Source organism: Cynara cardunculus (genome assembly GCF_001531365.2).
Source record: "Cynara cardunculus var. scolymus isolate 2C chromosome LG 13, CcrdV1, whole genome shotgun sequence".
Classification (NCBI taxonomy): Eukaryota; Viridiplantae; Streptophyta; class Magnoliopsida; order Asterales; family Asteraceae; genus Cynara; species Cynara cardunculus.
The window spans coordinates 1,111,270-1,124,407 of record NC_037540.1 but is presented as its reverse complement, the minus strand read 5'-3'; the positions used below and the strand labels follow the sequence as shown (position 1 = coordinate 1,124,407).

Genomic DNA, 13,138 nt, shown 5'->3' with positions numbered 1-13,138 from the left:
TTACATCATAATTAAAGATTGTACCGTTATTGATATACCAAATCAAGAGAAACAGTTGCCGAGATCTCAGATCCGACCTTAATACGTTTGCGTCCAGGTGTTCGTTAAAAATCCCAAGTGGGAACTTCACTTAATTCGTCCTACAAACTACTCCATCAATGGACTGGAGACAAATCGCCAATCTGATCAGAGAAGGGAGTTATCGAGGATTGACAAGAACAACTCAATCAGTCGCAATTGGAGTTCTCTTAATCGCTACATTCTCTATTTTCATGGTGGTTAGACTTAAAGGAGGGAGAATCTCAAATTACGATCTTCAATCAAGTTCTTGTCAATTTCCAGCCATCTACAACTTTGGTGATTCGAATTCAGACACAGGAGCTGTATCTGCTGTATTTGGTTCTGTTCTTCCTCCAAATGGGATGACCTATTTTCATAAACCTTCTGGCAGGTACTCTGATGGCCGCCTAATCATTGATTTCATAGGTAATACAAATGCAAATAACCTACTTGAATGATTAAATTTTAGGTCTTTCTGTTAGTTTTTCAATATTGGCAGAAAAATTGTTTGAATTGGGTATCGGAGTAACAAAAGGTTTGAGTTGATCCGGGTTGGTTTGTTTGGTCTCCATGTGGGGTTGATAGGAAACTCCAGTTTTGGTTGAATTTGGAGAAGTGAATCAAATCTTCACAAAGAGATTCATAGGGTTCAATTTAGTTAGAAACCTTTCCTCTTTCTGTTGATTGAGAATTGTTGGTGATTGGGTGCGATCATACCAGCACTAATACACCAGAACCATCAGAACTCCGCAGCTAAGAATTGTTGGTGATTTTAGTATCATCAAGCATTTTGGTGTAATTGTGATTTAGAAGAGGTGGACTAGGTGACGATACTAACATAATATGAGTTAGGAGGTGCGGAATGTACACTCACAAATGTTGTCTTTTATCACCTTAGATCGCCATGAGATGAGGGTCAAGACTCAAGAAGGTTGTGCCCCTTGCGGGGTCTTAAGGGGCAACGCCCCTGGGGTGGTCCCAAACATTCCGAGTGAAATTCAGAGGTTAGAAACTTGGTATTTTAGAGACCAAGTTTGGAATCAGAAGTTCCGGAGTCTGCATCAGAAGCTTCTGATGGAGAAGGGTTCTGACTCGAGCCTCAGAGCCTAGCCTCTGAGCTTCTGAGGGGCTGTGTAGTTGGTTTTCCATTAAGTCATGTATGGATAAAGATGTCTTTGTGCATTAATCTGTCTGTATAGATTGAAAAAGTTTTTGTTTGAGAAGGTTTTTTCATAGATGGAATGAGCATGTTTTTCAATTGAGAGGAATCTAAAACTTGGCTTTTTGCATAAAGCTCCCCCCTTGAAGCTTACTAATTGAACCACTTTCAATATCACTAAGACACTACCAAACAATCATGTATAGTTGACCGAATAATCTGTGAGTCACATTAAGCTCATTAAGCTGCAAACAAACAGGCCCCAAGTCAGCCTCTGATCCGGTTCAACCTTATCCCCAAATAGTTTTAAGTTTTAACTGTTAGGCAGTAATTTCCTAACCGCTTAACTACAATGTAACCGTTGATCTCTCATATAAATATATAAAACACTATATCTAGGGTGTCATGCACTCGAATTTTTCTGCCTTGAAGATGATTGATTCTTGGATTATCCCAATACTGATTTCGTGAAACCTAAGGCACTGTAGGGTCGAAATATAGTATTAGGAAAGTGCTATTAATACACGATCCAAGAAATTATCCAAGATATTGTAACCACAAAGTCCAGATTCTCAACAAGAATCTTGTTCAACTAATTCTAATCTATGAACCAAGCTTAAAGTTGAGGTTTACCATACTTAAATGCGTATCTAGATTGAGTCAACATTGCTTTACTTAATCTCCATGTGGGTTTGATACAAAGATCCATTTTTTCTTGAAATTATGGTTGGATTTCGAGTTTACTTTTTAGAAAGTTAATCAAATCGATATAAAGAGATTCAAAATCTTGAACTTGTTGAATTCAATTAGAAATATAACCAAGTTTCTGTCTTTCGGTAACCTTATTCCAGTTCTGAATGTGGGTTTGAATTTGTGAACCAATATCTGCAGCTGAAAGGTTAGGTTTACCATACTTAAGTGCATTTCTGGACTCAATTGGATCAAATTTTCGACACGGGGCTAATTTTGCAGCCAGTGGATGTACCATTCAGCCTGCGGACTCTTTGATGCTAAACCGGACTTTTAACCCTCTTACGCTTGATATACAGCTCTTGCAGTTTGAACAATTCAAGAAACGGTCTTCTGAATTGTATCTTGAAGGTAGACATAATTCTAAGCATTCTTTTTAGAGTAGTTTTTGTTAATGCCCCAAGCCCAAAGCAACAAGCTGACCCAATAACTTTGAATCCAACTTAAAACTATGGTAGAAGTTATTGGTAGCCCACAACTTTGAGCTTATAGGATGTGTTTGGTACATAGACATAACAGAACAAAGAACAAAGATCATTGTTCCACGTTTTGCACGACCTGTATGTGGAACAAACAAGAATAGAGTGGAACATGGATGTTTCATCCCCACCCCATGGAACAAGGTGGAATAGAACTATATTTTACCAATATAACCTCAAAATAAAACCTAATTCTCATCTAAAACATCAAATATGCCTCCTTCTTTACATTTTATTCATTCTTAAATTTTATTTGGTGTCATTTTAATCTTCTCGACGTAAACTTTTTAATGATATATTTGTTATAGAAAAAATTTATCATATCATAATTTAATAAATTACATAAATTAATCAAAATATAAACGACTCATAGGGGTTAATTGGTTATTTTATTTGTTCTGTCCTGTCCAGTTTTGCCTTACCAAACGGTGAACATCAGTTCTGTCTGGATACCAAACACACCCATAAGGAGTTCACAAATCTACTTTTCTGTCCATGTGAGTGAGATTGTTACACTTTTGGTAAAAAATGGAATCTTGATGATGTTCTTTCATGCATTTTATGTGGGTCCCGTTTAGGACCGGAGAAAAGTTTTGATATTAAAGATCGTCTGCCACGACCTGCGGATTTTACTCGGGCCCTTTACACGTTTGATATAGGACAGAATGATCTTCATGCCGGGATTATATCAATGAAGGAAGAACAGGTGAAGACATATATCCCTACCATAATCAATGAGTTTGCTTCTGTTGTTGAGGTATTGCAACTTCAGTCTTTACATGCCTATTGCACGTCCTTTTAGGTTATTTTACATTGTCATCTAACTTATCAGCTAATTCTTTTTTACCAAGCATCTCCAACAGATTCTCCAAAATTTCTCCAAAATGGAGAATCAAAACTTAGAATCTTTGAAAAAATTATATTCAACTCCAACAAATTATCTATTTTGGAGATTACAACATTAGTTCGATTATTAAAATATTTTATACAAGTAATAAAATATTATTTCTCTCATAAACATTTAATATTAAGGTTTCTTATCGGTGAAAATAAATAAAAAATTGTCTCTCATGGTTATCATTTTTGGAGAGATCTCCAAATTTAAAGAATCACTCTCTCTCTCTCTCTCTCTCTCTCTCTCTCCATTTTGGAGAATCTGATGGAGCAAAATTTTGCCCAAAATCTTCATTTTCTTCATTTTGGAGAACCTATTGGAGATGCTCTAAGTTTTTTCCATTTTGGAGAATCTATTGGAAGTGCTCTTAAAACATCTCCAACAGATTCTCCAAAATGGAGAATCAAAAGTCAAAGTCTTCAAAGAAAATTTATGTTCATCTTCAACAACTTCTCCGTTTTGGCGATTACAATATGAATTATACTATTAAAATATTCGATACCTTTTATAAAATATTATTTCTCTATCCTGTACATTTGATTTCAAGGATTCTCATTGGTAGGAAGAATAAAATAGAATACATCTGTAATCATTTTTAGAGAGTTCCAAAATTTGGTGAATTTCACCCTCTCTCTCCTACTTTCTCTATTTTGGAGAAGGTTTTGAGGAAACTGTTAAAAATCTCCATTTTGGAGAATCTGTTGGAGATTCTCTTGGTTGACATTTTAGCTAAATTTTATGCTTTTGTAACAGAAACTTTACCAAGGAGGAGCAAGAAGATTTTGGATTCATAATACTGGTCCGATCGGATGCCTACCTTTTTTTGTCCATAACTATCCACCATCGCCGGACAACACAGACCAAGTTGGGTGTGTGAAATCATACAACAAAATAGCGCAAGAATTCAATAAACGGCTCCAAGATAAGGTGTTGCAACTTGGAACAAAACTTCAAGAAACGTCGTTCGTGTATGTCGACATTTTCTCAGTCAAGTATTCTCTCATTAGTGAAGCAAACAAGCTTGGTAAGCAACTGTTTTTATCTTCATACAACAAGATGTTTCTTGATGCTAAATCCTTGAAAATTTATCCTTAGGAATTTAAGGACCGTGGGTCCCATTTTAGGATGTCGGTCCCATGTGGGACCCACAATCTTTGCTGAAATTTTTTATAGCCCTTTATATGAGGGAAATTGACAAAATAGTCAATCTCGTTAACTAGATTTACTTTTTAGCCACTTTTGACTTTGAATTCCCATTTTAGTCAAAGTTTACGCAAATGTCTTACTTATTTGTACAAGGCCTTTTTTCAGATTAAAAAAAGAAAAAGAAAAAAAATCTTTATGCAAATGGGGATCCTTAAGAAAATTATGCATTTGCATAATCTTTTTTCTTTTTTTAATCTGAAAGTAGGATTTACGTAAATGCGTAAGGTATTTGCGTAAATTCTAGCTAAAACGAGAATTTGATTGAAAAAATGGCTAAAAAGTGAATTTGGTTGAGAAGATCGACTATTTTGGTCAATTTCCTATTATATAACCATAAGAGCATCTCCCCCAGACTCTTTAAAATGAAAGATTTATGAGTTTTCCTTATTTTTTCTCGAATAGATCCTCCAAAATTTTCTCCGAGATGGAGAAAGTGGGAGAGAGGATAAATATCTCCAAGATTAAATGCTGAAGTGAGAGAAATGGGTTTTTATTTTCTATTTTTCTCACTACCAAAGTTGAATGTAATTTTTATTGATATTTTAATTTTTGCTTCTTGGTTTTGGAGAAATTATAGAAAATCGGTTGGAGATGTTCTAAAATGATTAGTTTTTCAAGGATAAAATGGTCAAATGCATCTCCACATGCATCTTCCAACGTTCAAGATTTCGACAACCCTACTGATCTATTCGAACCCTAATCTTTTTGCAGGGTTCACCGATCCTCTAGGGCAATGCGTAGCGCAAGATGGTTCGGTATGTGCGAATCCCTTAGAATATATTAGCTGGGACGGAATACATTATACAGAAGCGGCTAACAAATGGATCGTTAATCGTCTTGAAGATGGTTCCGTATGTTCTCCAAAGATTCCCCTCACAAAAGCTTGTCAAACTCTCACGGACGTCCGTCAATAACATTTCAGGAAACTGTATATGGAAATTTGGTAGGAAAACAGTTGTCAAAAATGGTTAAAATGTACGTTTTTTTGTATCTAAATCTTTTTTTATAAATGGTGCCAACCATTTTCTTTAAGTCCGATACCGGTTAAGAAAAGCCCAAGGACCCTTCGATGATCCCGGTGAGAAGTATATGAAAAAGTGGTGAAAGTATCCATATGTTATGTGAATGTCACAAAAGGTTGTGACGTTGTGGTGGAATATCTCATCTGTCTATGGGGTCCAATTTCAGGCATACACAACAATTATAACCACTGAATCTATCAAACTGATTTCTCACAGTCACAATTTGTCGGGTTTAGGCGTGAGGCACCCTTCTAAAAATAAAGGTACATGACCTGAACCCTTTGATTAATTTCAAAAACAACATTCGACTCTGCTGGGGATCGAACCCAGAATCTCTGGTTTCGTAGACCAGCGCCTTATCCATTGGGCCACAGAGTCATTTTTGTTATTTACATCAACTTTTAATTATTTTACTGGTAGTTAGTAAATTATCGGGCAAATTCCATGAAAAAGTAACGTACTTTAACTTGAATCCTATTATGGGTAATGTATTTTCAAAATTCCATTTTGGTACCTAAGATGAAATTTTTTAAACATTTAAGTATCCGGGTAACCGGTTGGAGTTATTATGCTGATGTGGCGAGTGATGTAGTATCCAAGTCAACATTATTTGTTGATGTGGTTAGTGGCATGGATTTTTTAATCTAAAATTAGTCTTTTTTAATTTAAAATTAGTCTTCAATAGGTTATCCGGGGTACTTAAATGTTTAAAGTTTTATATCTTAGGTATCAAAATCTAAGTTTTGAAAAGTACGTTACCCAAAATAGAAATCATGTTAAAGTACGTTACTTTTTCATGCAATTTACCCTATAAAATACTAATCATATTGATCTTAATTAACATTTTTTTAAAAATTTATAGTTACTGAAATTATTTTGAATAAACAATTAATTGTGTAATCAATTTAATGTTGTATTTAAACTAGGGAAAGAAAAGTTTGATGTTGTAGCAACTAGCAACCATCCAATATGGTATTAATTGTGTAAATTAAATTGGTATCATTTTAATTGATATCAATTATAGTTGGTTGATAGTACCGTAATAAGTATACAAATTTGGTTGGTACATTATATTAAAAGTTGCATTTTTATGTATTGAATATAGAAATATTAACGTTAATGATTTTATTTGAAATTTTGAATGTTTGCAAGTTTTATTTTTTTCAATTATAAATCCTTAAAAACATCTAATGCTTTGTCTAAAAACTCAAAATGTCACACAAAATTTGAACAAAATGACAAATTTGCATATACAGAACTTGAAAGTGGTACAAAACCAGTACCAACATGTATGAACTGAAAAAAATGATACCATTTAAGTTGGTATCAAGTACAATTGATTGATATATAATATAAGATTTTACATATCAATTATAATTAGTTGATACATAATATTTAAGAAAAAAACTTAGATATTATACCAAGTCCATCCTCGTAAGAAGGAAATTCAAATAACATGTAAAAAGAGAATTGAGTTATCTAAACATGTAAAAAGAGAATTGAGTTATCTATATATATATATATAGAGAGAGAGAGATATATGACGTTTCAAATGCAATTCATGACATTTGTACAACCAATGCAACCCAATTAATTGAGATATTTATGGAAACGATGAGAGTTCATTTATTCTGATTTGAATATTTATGGAAGATGATTAAAGTTTATTAATTATGATCAATATTTTATATTAAGAAACGATCAATATTTTATAAAATCACATATTCATCAAATTAAATGGATGGTTGAGATTGAGTTGTATTGATTGTACAAATATAAAGGGTTACATAATAACTCACCCCTCTCTCTCTCTCTCTCTCTCTATATATATATATATATAGGTACCTTTTCATTAATTTGTATATAAATGATATCTAATGACAATAAAAATGACCGTTTTATCATTTCATCAAACTTTTAATATCTAAAAGTTATCAAATAAAAAACAACTTACATATTTTACGTAAAGTTTTCACATTGAACTACAAGGGTGATGTTTGATTGGTTTGAGTTTGGGCTCCAAAAGTCAAAAGTGTCTGAAGGTCTCAGGTTCAAATCCAAGGAGAAATAAAAATTATCTTGTGGCCACGGAGGTTCAAATAACTGTGACTCTAGACTACCCGTAAAACAGGTGGTCCTTTGAGATTAGTTTGGCTCGCATAACAAGTTTGATATCCAGGTTAATAAAAAAAAGGTTTACACATTGATTATATATGTAATATAATTTAATCCACTAATGGTTTGTACTGTAGCTTCCCGATTGGGTTTTTTCCAATTCAAAGTTTATTTTTTATATATTGACTATAAAAAGTATAAACCACACAAATGATGATTCCCGATTGGTTTAAGCTTAGACTTCAAAGGTCAAAAGTGTTTAGAAGTCTCATGTTTGAATTCAAGGGAGAATAAAAAAATTCTCGTATGACTACAGAAGTTCAAATACGGTGACTTCGTAACATAGTTTAATTCGCAACAGAAAAAGCGATGTCGTTTTCCTCAAATCTAATTGGGATATTTGTTATGATGCATAGTTCATTAGTTTGGTAGCCAAGAGCACATTCAATGATGTGGTCTTTTTCTTGTTAAAAGACATAAATAGCCCTTAATCTTTCTTCACTTTTCATTTCTTTACCCTTCAAAACCACTCCCTTTGCCAGACCCATTTTGGTAATTTACTCAAAACAAAAAGAGTAAATTACAATTTTCATCTGTGTGGTTTGTTAATTATTTCGATTTTTCTTTTTATGGTTTAGAAGTTATGATTTTCATCCCTAAGTTTGCAATTTATTGTTATTTTCGTTTTTAAGATTTGCAATTTATTACTATTTTCGTCCCTAAACTAAGTCATACCTTTTTAGTACAAATAATCAAAACAAAAGAGTTTTAAACCATATGAACTGAAACAATAATAAATTGCAAATCATAAGAACAAAAATATCAATGAATTGCAAACTATAAGGACAAAAACTGTAATGTCTAAATCATATGGACAAAAAGCGTAATGTTTAACAAATCACAGGGACTAAAAACGTAATTTACACTCAAACAAAAAATGGCATAAAGGCCGAGAAGCACATGTCCTCGGCAGTCTATACCGACAACACATTATCTTTTCATTTCATTTCCCACTTTTCCGATTCCATCTCTCCGCCGCCATGGACCGCCGTCGCCGGAGAAATTTGATAGTTGAAGCTTTCATGGTGGTTTTATTGTTGAACCAATTTGTGGATGGCAAAGGCAGAAAACACCGATGTGAATTTCCGGCGGTTTTTAATTTCGGAGATTCGAATTCCGATACTGGTGGGTTGTCGGCGGCGTTTGGACAGGCTCCACCGCCCAATGGGGAGTCATTTTTCCGTCGGCCGGCCGGTAGGTATTGTGATGGCCGTCTGGTTATCGACTTCATAGGTATTGTAATTTAACCCTTTATTTTTCACTTTCATTTTCACAAATTTTAAGGAAAACTAAATAGATGTGTCAATCAGGAACTGAATACCTTCTCTATCAGACATGTTTTAAAATCCTGAGTTTAAGACCAGATGAAACGAACAATATCTGGTACGATTAACTCGAGAATGATATGAGAGCTAGAAAGGTGGGAAACAGTGTGTGCCGGCCAGGGATGGACCCAGATTTTTTTTCAAATGGTGCCACCATTTGACTATAAGAGAAAACTATAGCGAAAGAATATCAAACAGTGACACCGCTTGACTATAAGAAATAAATATATGAATTTTTTTTTCAATAGGTGACACTATTTGACTAAGAAAATGACACTAACAAGATTTGAATTTGGGTCTTGAGTGGAATAAAAGTCTTGCAAACCAACTCTACCAAATAAAACTTGTTCTCATTGTAGTTTTAAAATACATACGGTGGCACACGGCGGGTTAATATTGTTGCACCTTTCACGAACCTAACTTTTTTTACCCTTCGACGGAGAAATAATACGGTGGCACGTGCCACCGTAACCACCATGGTAGCTCCCGCCCATGGTGCCAGGGAGGATTACAATTGCATTATAAGGGACTGAATACCTTCTTCTCATTTTGTGTATATGGTAACCGATTAATGCTTCAATTGGTTACCCGAGTACTTAAATGTTTAAAACTTTACATATTAGTTACCAAAATGGAAATTTTGAAAATATGTTACACAAAATAGGAATCAAGTCAAAGACCTTCCAGCCTAGTGGTAAAGGCTTGGGCATGGCATAGTCATGAACCCGAGTTCGAGCCCTGGGAGGGGAGTGTTGGCGACATTTAAGTGAGACCATGTTTAGCCTCCAAAATTGCCGGGGATTAGTCGGGCTTTGGCCCGGACACCCTTACAAAAAAAAAATAGGAATCAAGTAAAAATACGTTACCCAAAATAAATATAAACATGTTTATAGCAACACCCAAATTGAATTGCACGTGATTTGATACTTGATGTACATTAAATTCTGTATTGAAAGAATATTTAACAAATACAGGAATATTGTGGTACAAATTTTAATGCATAAAATACTATTTTTTATTTTTAAAATAATTATTCATATTTTTATTTTAGTTTTTTAAACACGTGTTTATTTTTACCTGTACCTTGTTTATTCATTACTTCTTCTATTATTAAGGATATTATTGTCATTTAATTAATTAAAAAGAATGCATTGCTTACAAATTCTTAGAAAAGTGTTTTTTCATCGTGAACGTTTATTTTGGAATAAATGATTTATATAACTTTGTACACATATTTAAGCATAACGTACGATTCGTTCTTTTTGTTTCAAATTTTGCAGCCCAAAATTTCGGGCTGCCTTATTTGAGTGCATACCTAGATGCACTTGGTTCAAACTTCACCCAAGGAGCTAATTTTGCTACAGCTGGTTCGACCATTAGACCCCAAAATACGACCCTATCTCAAAGTGGGTTCAGTCCCTTTTCCTTAAACGTTCAGTGGTACCAGTTCAACGATTTCCATGGTCGGGTCCGAAATTTTCGCACCCAAAAAGGTGAAGTTTTGTATGTATAATATCTTATAAATTATACTTGTGTCGTACAAAACGTTTATATATCATTTAAAATGCAATGTAGGTGACGGGGTATTTGAGAGATTGATACCCAAAACTAAAGATTTTTCCCGTGCTTTGTACACATTTGATATCGGGCAAAATGATTTAACCGCGGGTTTGTTCCAAAACTTGTCTATTGATCAAGTTAGGGCGTCGGTCCCCGATATCGTAGGTCAATTCAAAACTGTCATCGAGGTGAGTCTGATCGTGAAATTATCTTAAATACATAGGTACTTCTGTACCAATGCGCGTGAGCTGAATGAGTATTACCCATTATTTTAGTAGGTATAATAATGGGTATTACCCGTTATTTTAAATGGATTTTGTAGTTGAATAATTTTATCAAATTCATATCTTACCCGTTGCCAGCCGTATATGTAATGAATTTAGTTTTCTTGATTAGGACATATATAATCAAGGAGGAAGATCATTTTGGATACACAACACAGGTCCATTCGGGTGTCTACCGTATGTAATTGCCCGTCCACTGAGCACAAATGGACAAGTGGACAAATACGGATGTGTTGGCTCGTATAACGAGTTGGCTCAATCTTTTAATCGTCAATTAAAAGAAACCGTGGGCCAACTACGTAAGGATCTACACAAGGCGGCAATCACCTACGTTGACGTCTACTCAATCAAGTATACACTCATTACCCAAGCAAGCCAACATGGTAAGCAACTTAAAACTCTGAACCCTAAACCCTAAAAGTGTGTTTGATATATGTACACGGCATGACAGACATAACAATCCTACACCCTAAGGGTGTGTTTGGTATTTAGACACGATAGGATAAGACATAGCTACTGCTCAGCGTGACAGCGTTTGGTAAGAAGAGACTTGACATGACTGAGCAGAGAAAAATTACCAATTTACCCCTAATCAGTTTTTTACATGTTTTGATTAATTTATTAAGTTATAACAAAATAAATATTTTTATAACATAATATATCATTAGAAAGTCTCCGTCAAGGCAATTATAATGACACCAAAATAAACATTCATTTGTAGTTTCCAATTTTTAGTTTATATCTTTTCTATATTATTTATTGCTATTATTAATATTTAATACATTACATAAATTAATCAAAATATAAAAACTGCATAAAAATAATATTTTGAGGCCAATAAAATGAAAGTTTAAATAACATAAAATAAAATAAATAAAATATAAAAAGTGAAGTGTATTTAATGTTTTAGAAGAATTTTACGTTTTATTTTGAGGTCATATTGGTAAAATATTGATCATTTTCACGTTGTTTCATGAGGTGGGGTTGGAAAGTGTATGTTTCACTTTGAACCTGTCAATTCTACATAAAAGTTGTGTCAAATATAGAACAATAATTTTATTCTGTTTTGTTTTGTCCAGTATACCAAATACATCCTAAACTTCTTTCTAAGATTATTTTTAGAAGAAGATACATTTCTTTTTTATTGTGTGCTTTAACTGTTGTACCTTTGTTAAAATGAAGGGTTTGAGCATCCATTAAGAGCTTGTTGTGGTCATGGAGGAAAGTACAACTACGATATGCATATTGGGTGTGGAGGAAAAGTCAAAGTCAAAGGGAAGGAAATCTTGGTGGGTAAATCATGTAATGATCCAACGGTCGCAGTTAGCTGGGATGGGGTTCACTACACCCAAGCAGCCAATCAATGGATTTTCGATCAAATGGTAGATGGTTCGTTTTCTGACCCGCCTATCTCGTTGGGATTGGCGTGTCAGAAACAACCTTAATCTAATAAGGTTGTTTAAAAAAAATTAATTTAATATTTCTAGTGACGGAATTTTAGTCAGATCAAATATATATCTGTTTGATGAGTTTATATTCAGTTTTCTGATAAAAGTTTCCCTTCTTTCCATCTCGATGTTGATTAAATCAACTTTGACCATTTCTGATAAAAGTTTCCCTTCTTTTCATATTCGATGTTGATTAAATCAACTTTGACCACCAAAAATTGTAAGATAATCGGGAAGATGGAATTTGATTTGTTGTTTGAAGTTATTGTATGTATGAATCTGATCGTAATGAAATTGTGGTATCAGTATAAATATAACAACTTCAAAACTGTTATTCAATTTATGAGTTAGATTTTAATATAATTCGTAATACTAATTAGGGGTGTGTAGAAAATTAACCGATCCAATTGAAACCGAATGATCCAATTAGAACCGACCGACCATAATTGAATACCCAATTGTAATTGGATCAGGTCGGATTGAAAAATTCAACATCTAATTTGGATCAGTCGGTTCTCGGATGACAACCCACAACAACCAAAACCGAACTGATCAACATCCAATTAATCATCTAATGATCATTCAATTGTCCAGTCAACCATTATCCAACCATCATCCGATTAATTTATTTTCAAATTGCTTAAATCGGAATTTGTTTTATGTGAGACTTTGAATTTTTAACTTCTCTTGTGTTGGTTTTAACACATATTAAAAGCGATTAATCAATTTGTATAATTGTTGAAGAATTAAATTGAATTAACACACTGGATGAATC

At 33.7% G+C, this 13,138-nt stretch overlaps 2 protein-coding genes and 1 non-coding gene across 5 annotated transcripts; 2 read left to right on the top strand and 1 right to left on the bottom strand.

Annotated features, from left to right (window-relative positions):
* Positions 1-132: 132 nt before the first annotated feature.
* LOC112525751 (GDSL esterase/lipase At3g26430-like) lies at positions 133-5,511 on the top strand. Of its 2 annotated transcripts, none has more exons than XM_025136001.1 (5): positions 133-486; positions 2,111-2,320; positions 3,027-3,154; positions 4,097-4,367; positions 5,261-5,511. In XM_025136001.1, exons 1-5 carry the CDS (start codon positions 159-161, stop codon positions 5,461-5,463), a joined length of 1,140 nt encoding a protein of 379 aa, XP_024991769.1. In that variant the 5' UTR covers positions 133-158; the 3' UTR covers positions 5,464-5,511. The 2 variants fall into 2 exon arrangements, with proteins under 2 accessions (XP_024991769.1, XP_024991768.1); XM_025136000.1 differs by having other exon boundaries at positions 3,027-3,205.
* Positions 5,512-5,876: 365 nt separating this feature from the next.
* Positions 5,877-5,949, bottom strand: TRNAR-ACG. The gene has a single exon. It is a non-coding gene; the product is annotated as a tRNA-Arg (tRNA).
* A 2,719-nt stretch (positions 5,950-8,668) lies between these two features.
* On the top strand, positions 8,669-12,543 carry LOC112524667 (GDSL esterase/lipase At3g26430-like). 2 transcript variants are annotated; one of them, XM_025134598.1, is made up of 5 exons: positions 8,669-8,979; positions 10,352-10,564; positions 10,647-10,819; positions 11,028-11,298; positions 12,098-12,543. In XM_025134598.1, exons 1-5 carry the CDS (start codon positions 8,727-8,729, stop codon positions 12,358-12,360), a joined length of 1,173 nt encoding a protein of 390 aa, XP_024990366.1. In that variant the 5' UTR covers positions 8,669-8,726; the 3' UTR covers positions 12,361-12,543. The 2 variants fall into 2 exon arrangements, with proteins under 2 accessions (XP_024990366.1, XP_024990367.1); XM_025134599.1 differs by having other exon boundaries at positions 8,685-8,979; positions 10,436-10,564.
* Positions 12,544-13,138: the final 595 nt, after the last annotated feature.

What these genes read in the sequence shown, in the direction of transcription:
- LOC112525751 (XM_025136000.1), top strand. Translation starts at nt 159, where the DNA reads ATGGACTGGAGACAAATCGCCAATCTGATCAGAGAAGGGAGTTATCGA. An exon ending in TTCTGAATTGTATCTTGAAG is followed by an intron (nt 2,321 to 3,026) that starts GTAGACATAATT and finishes GGTCCCGTTTAG; the next exon opens with GACCGGAGAAAAGTTTTGAT. An exon ending in TAGTGAAGCAAACAAGCTTG is followed by an intron (nt 4,368 to 5,260) that starts GTAAGCAACTGT and finishes ATCTTTTTGCAG; the next exon opens with GGTTCACCGATCCTCTAGGG.
- LOC112524667 (XM_025134598.1), top strand. Translation starts at nt 8,727, where the DNA reads ATGGACCGCCGTCGCCGGAGAAATTTGATAGTTGAAGCTTTCATGGTG. An exon ending in TCTGGTTATCGACTTCATAG is followed by an intron (nt 8,980 to 10,351) that starts GTATTGTAATTT and finishes CAAATTTTGCAG; the next exon opens with CCCAAAATTTCGGGCTGCCT. An exon ending in AATTCAAAACTGTCATCGAG is followed by an intron (nt 10,820 to 11,027) that starts GTGAGTCTGATC and finishes TTTCTTGATTAG; the next exon opens with GACATATATAATCAAGGAGG.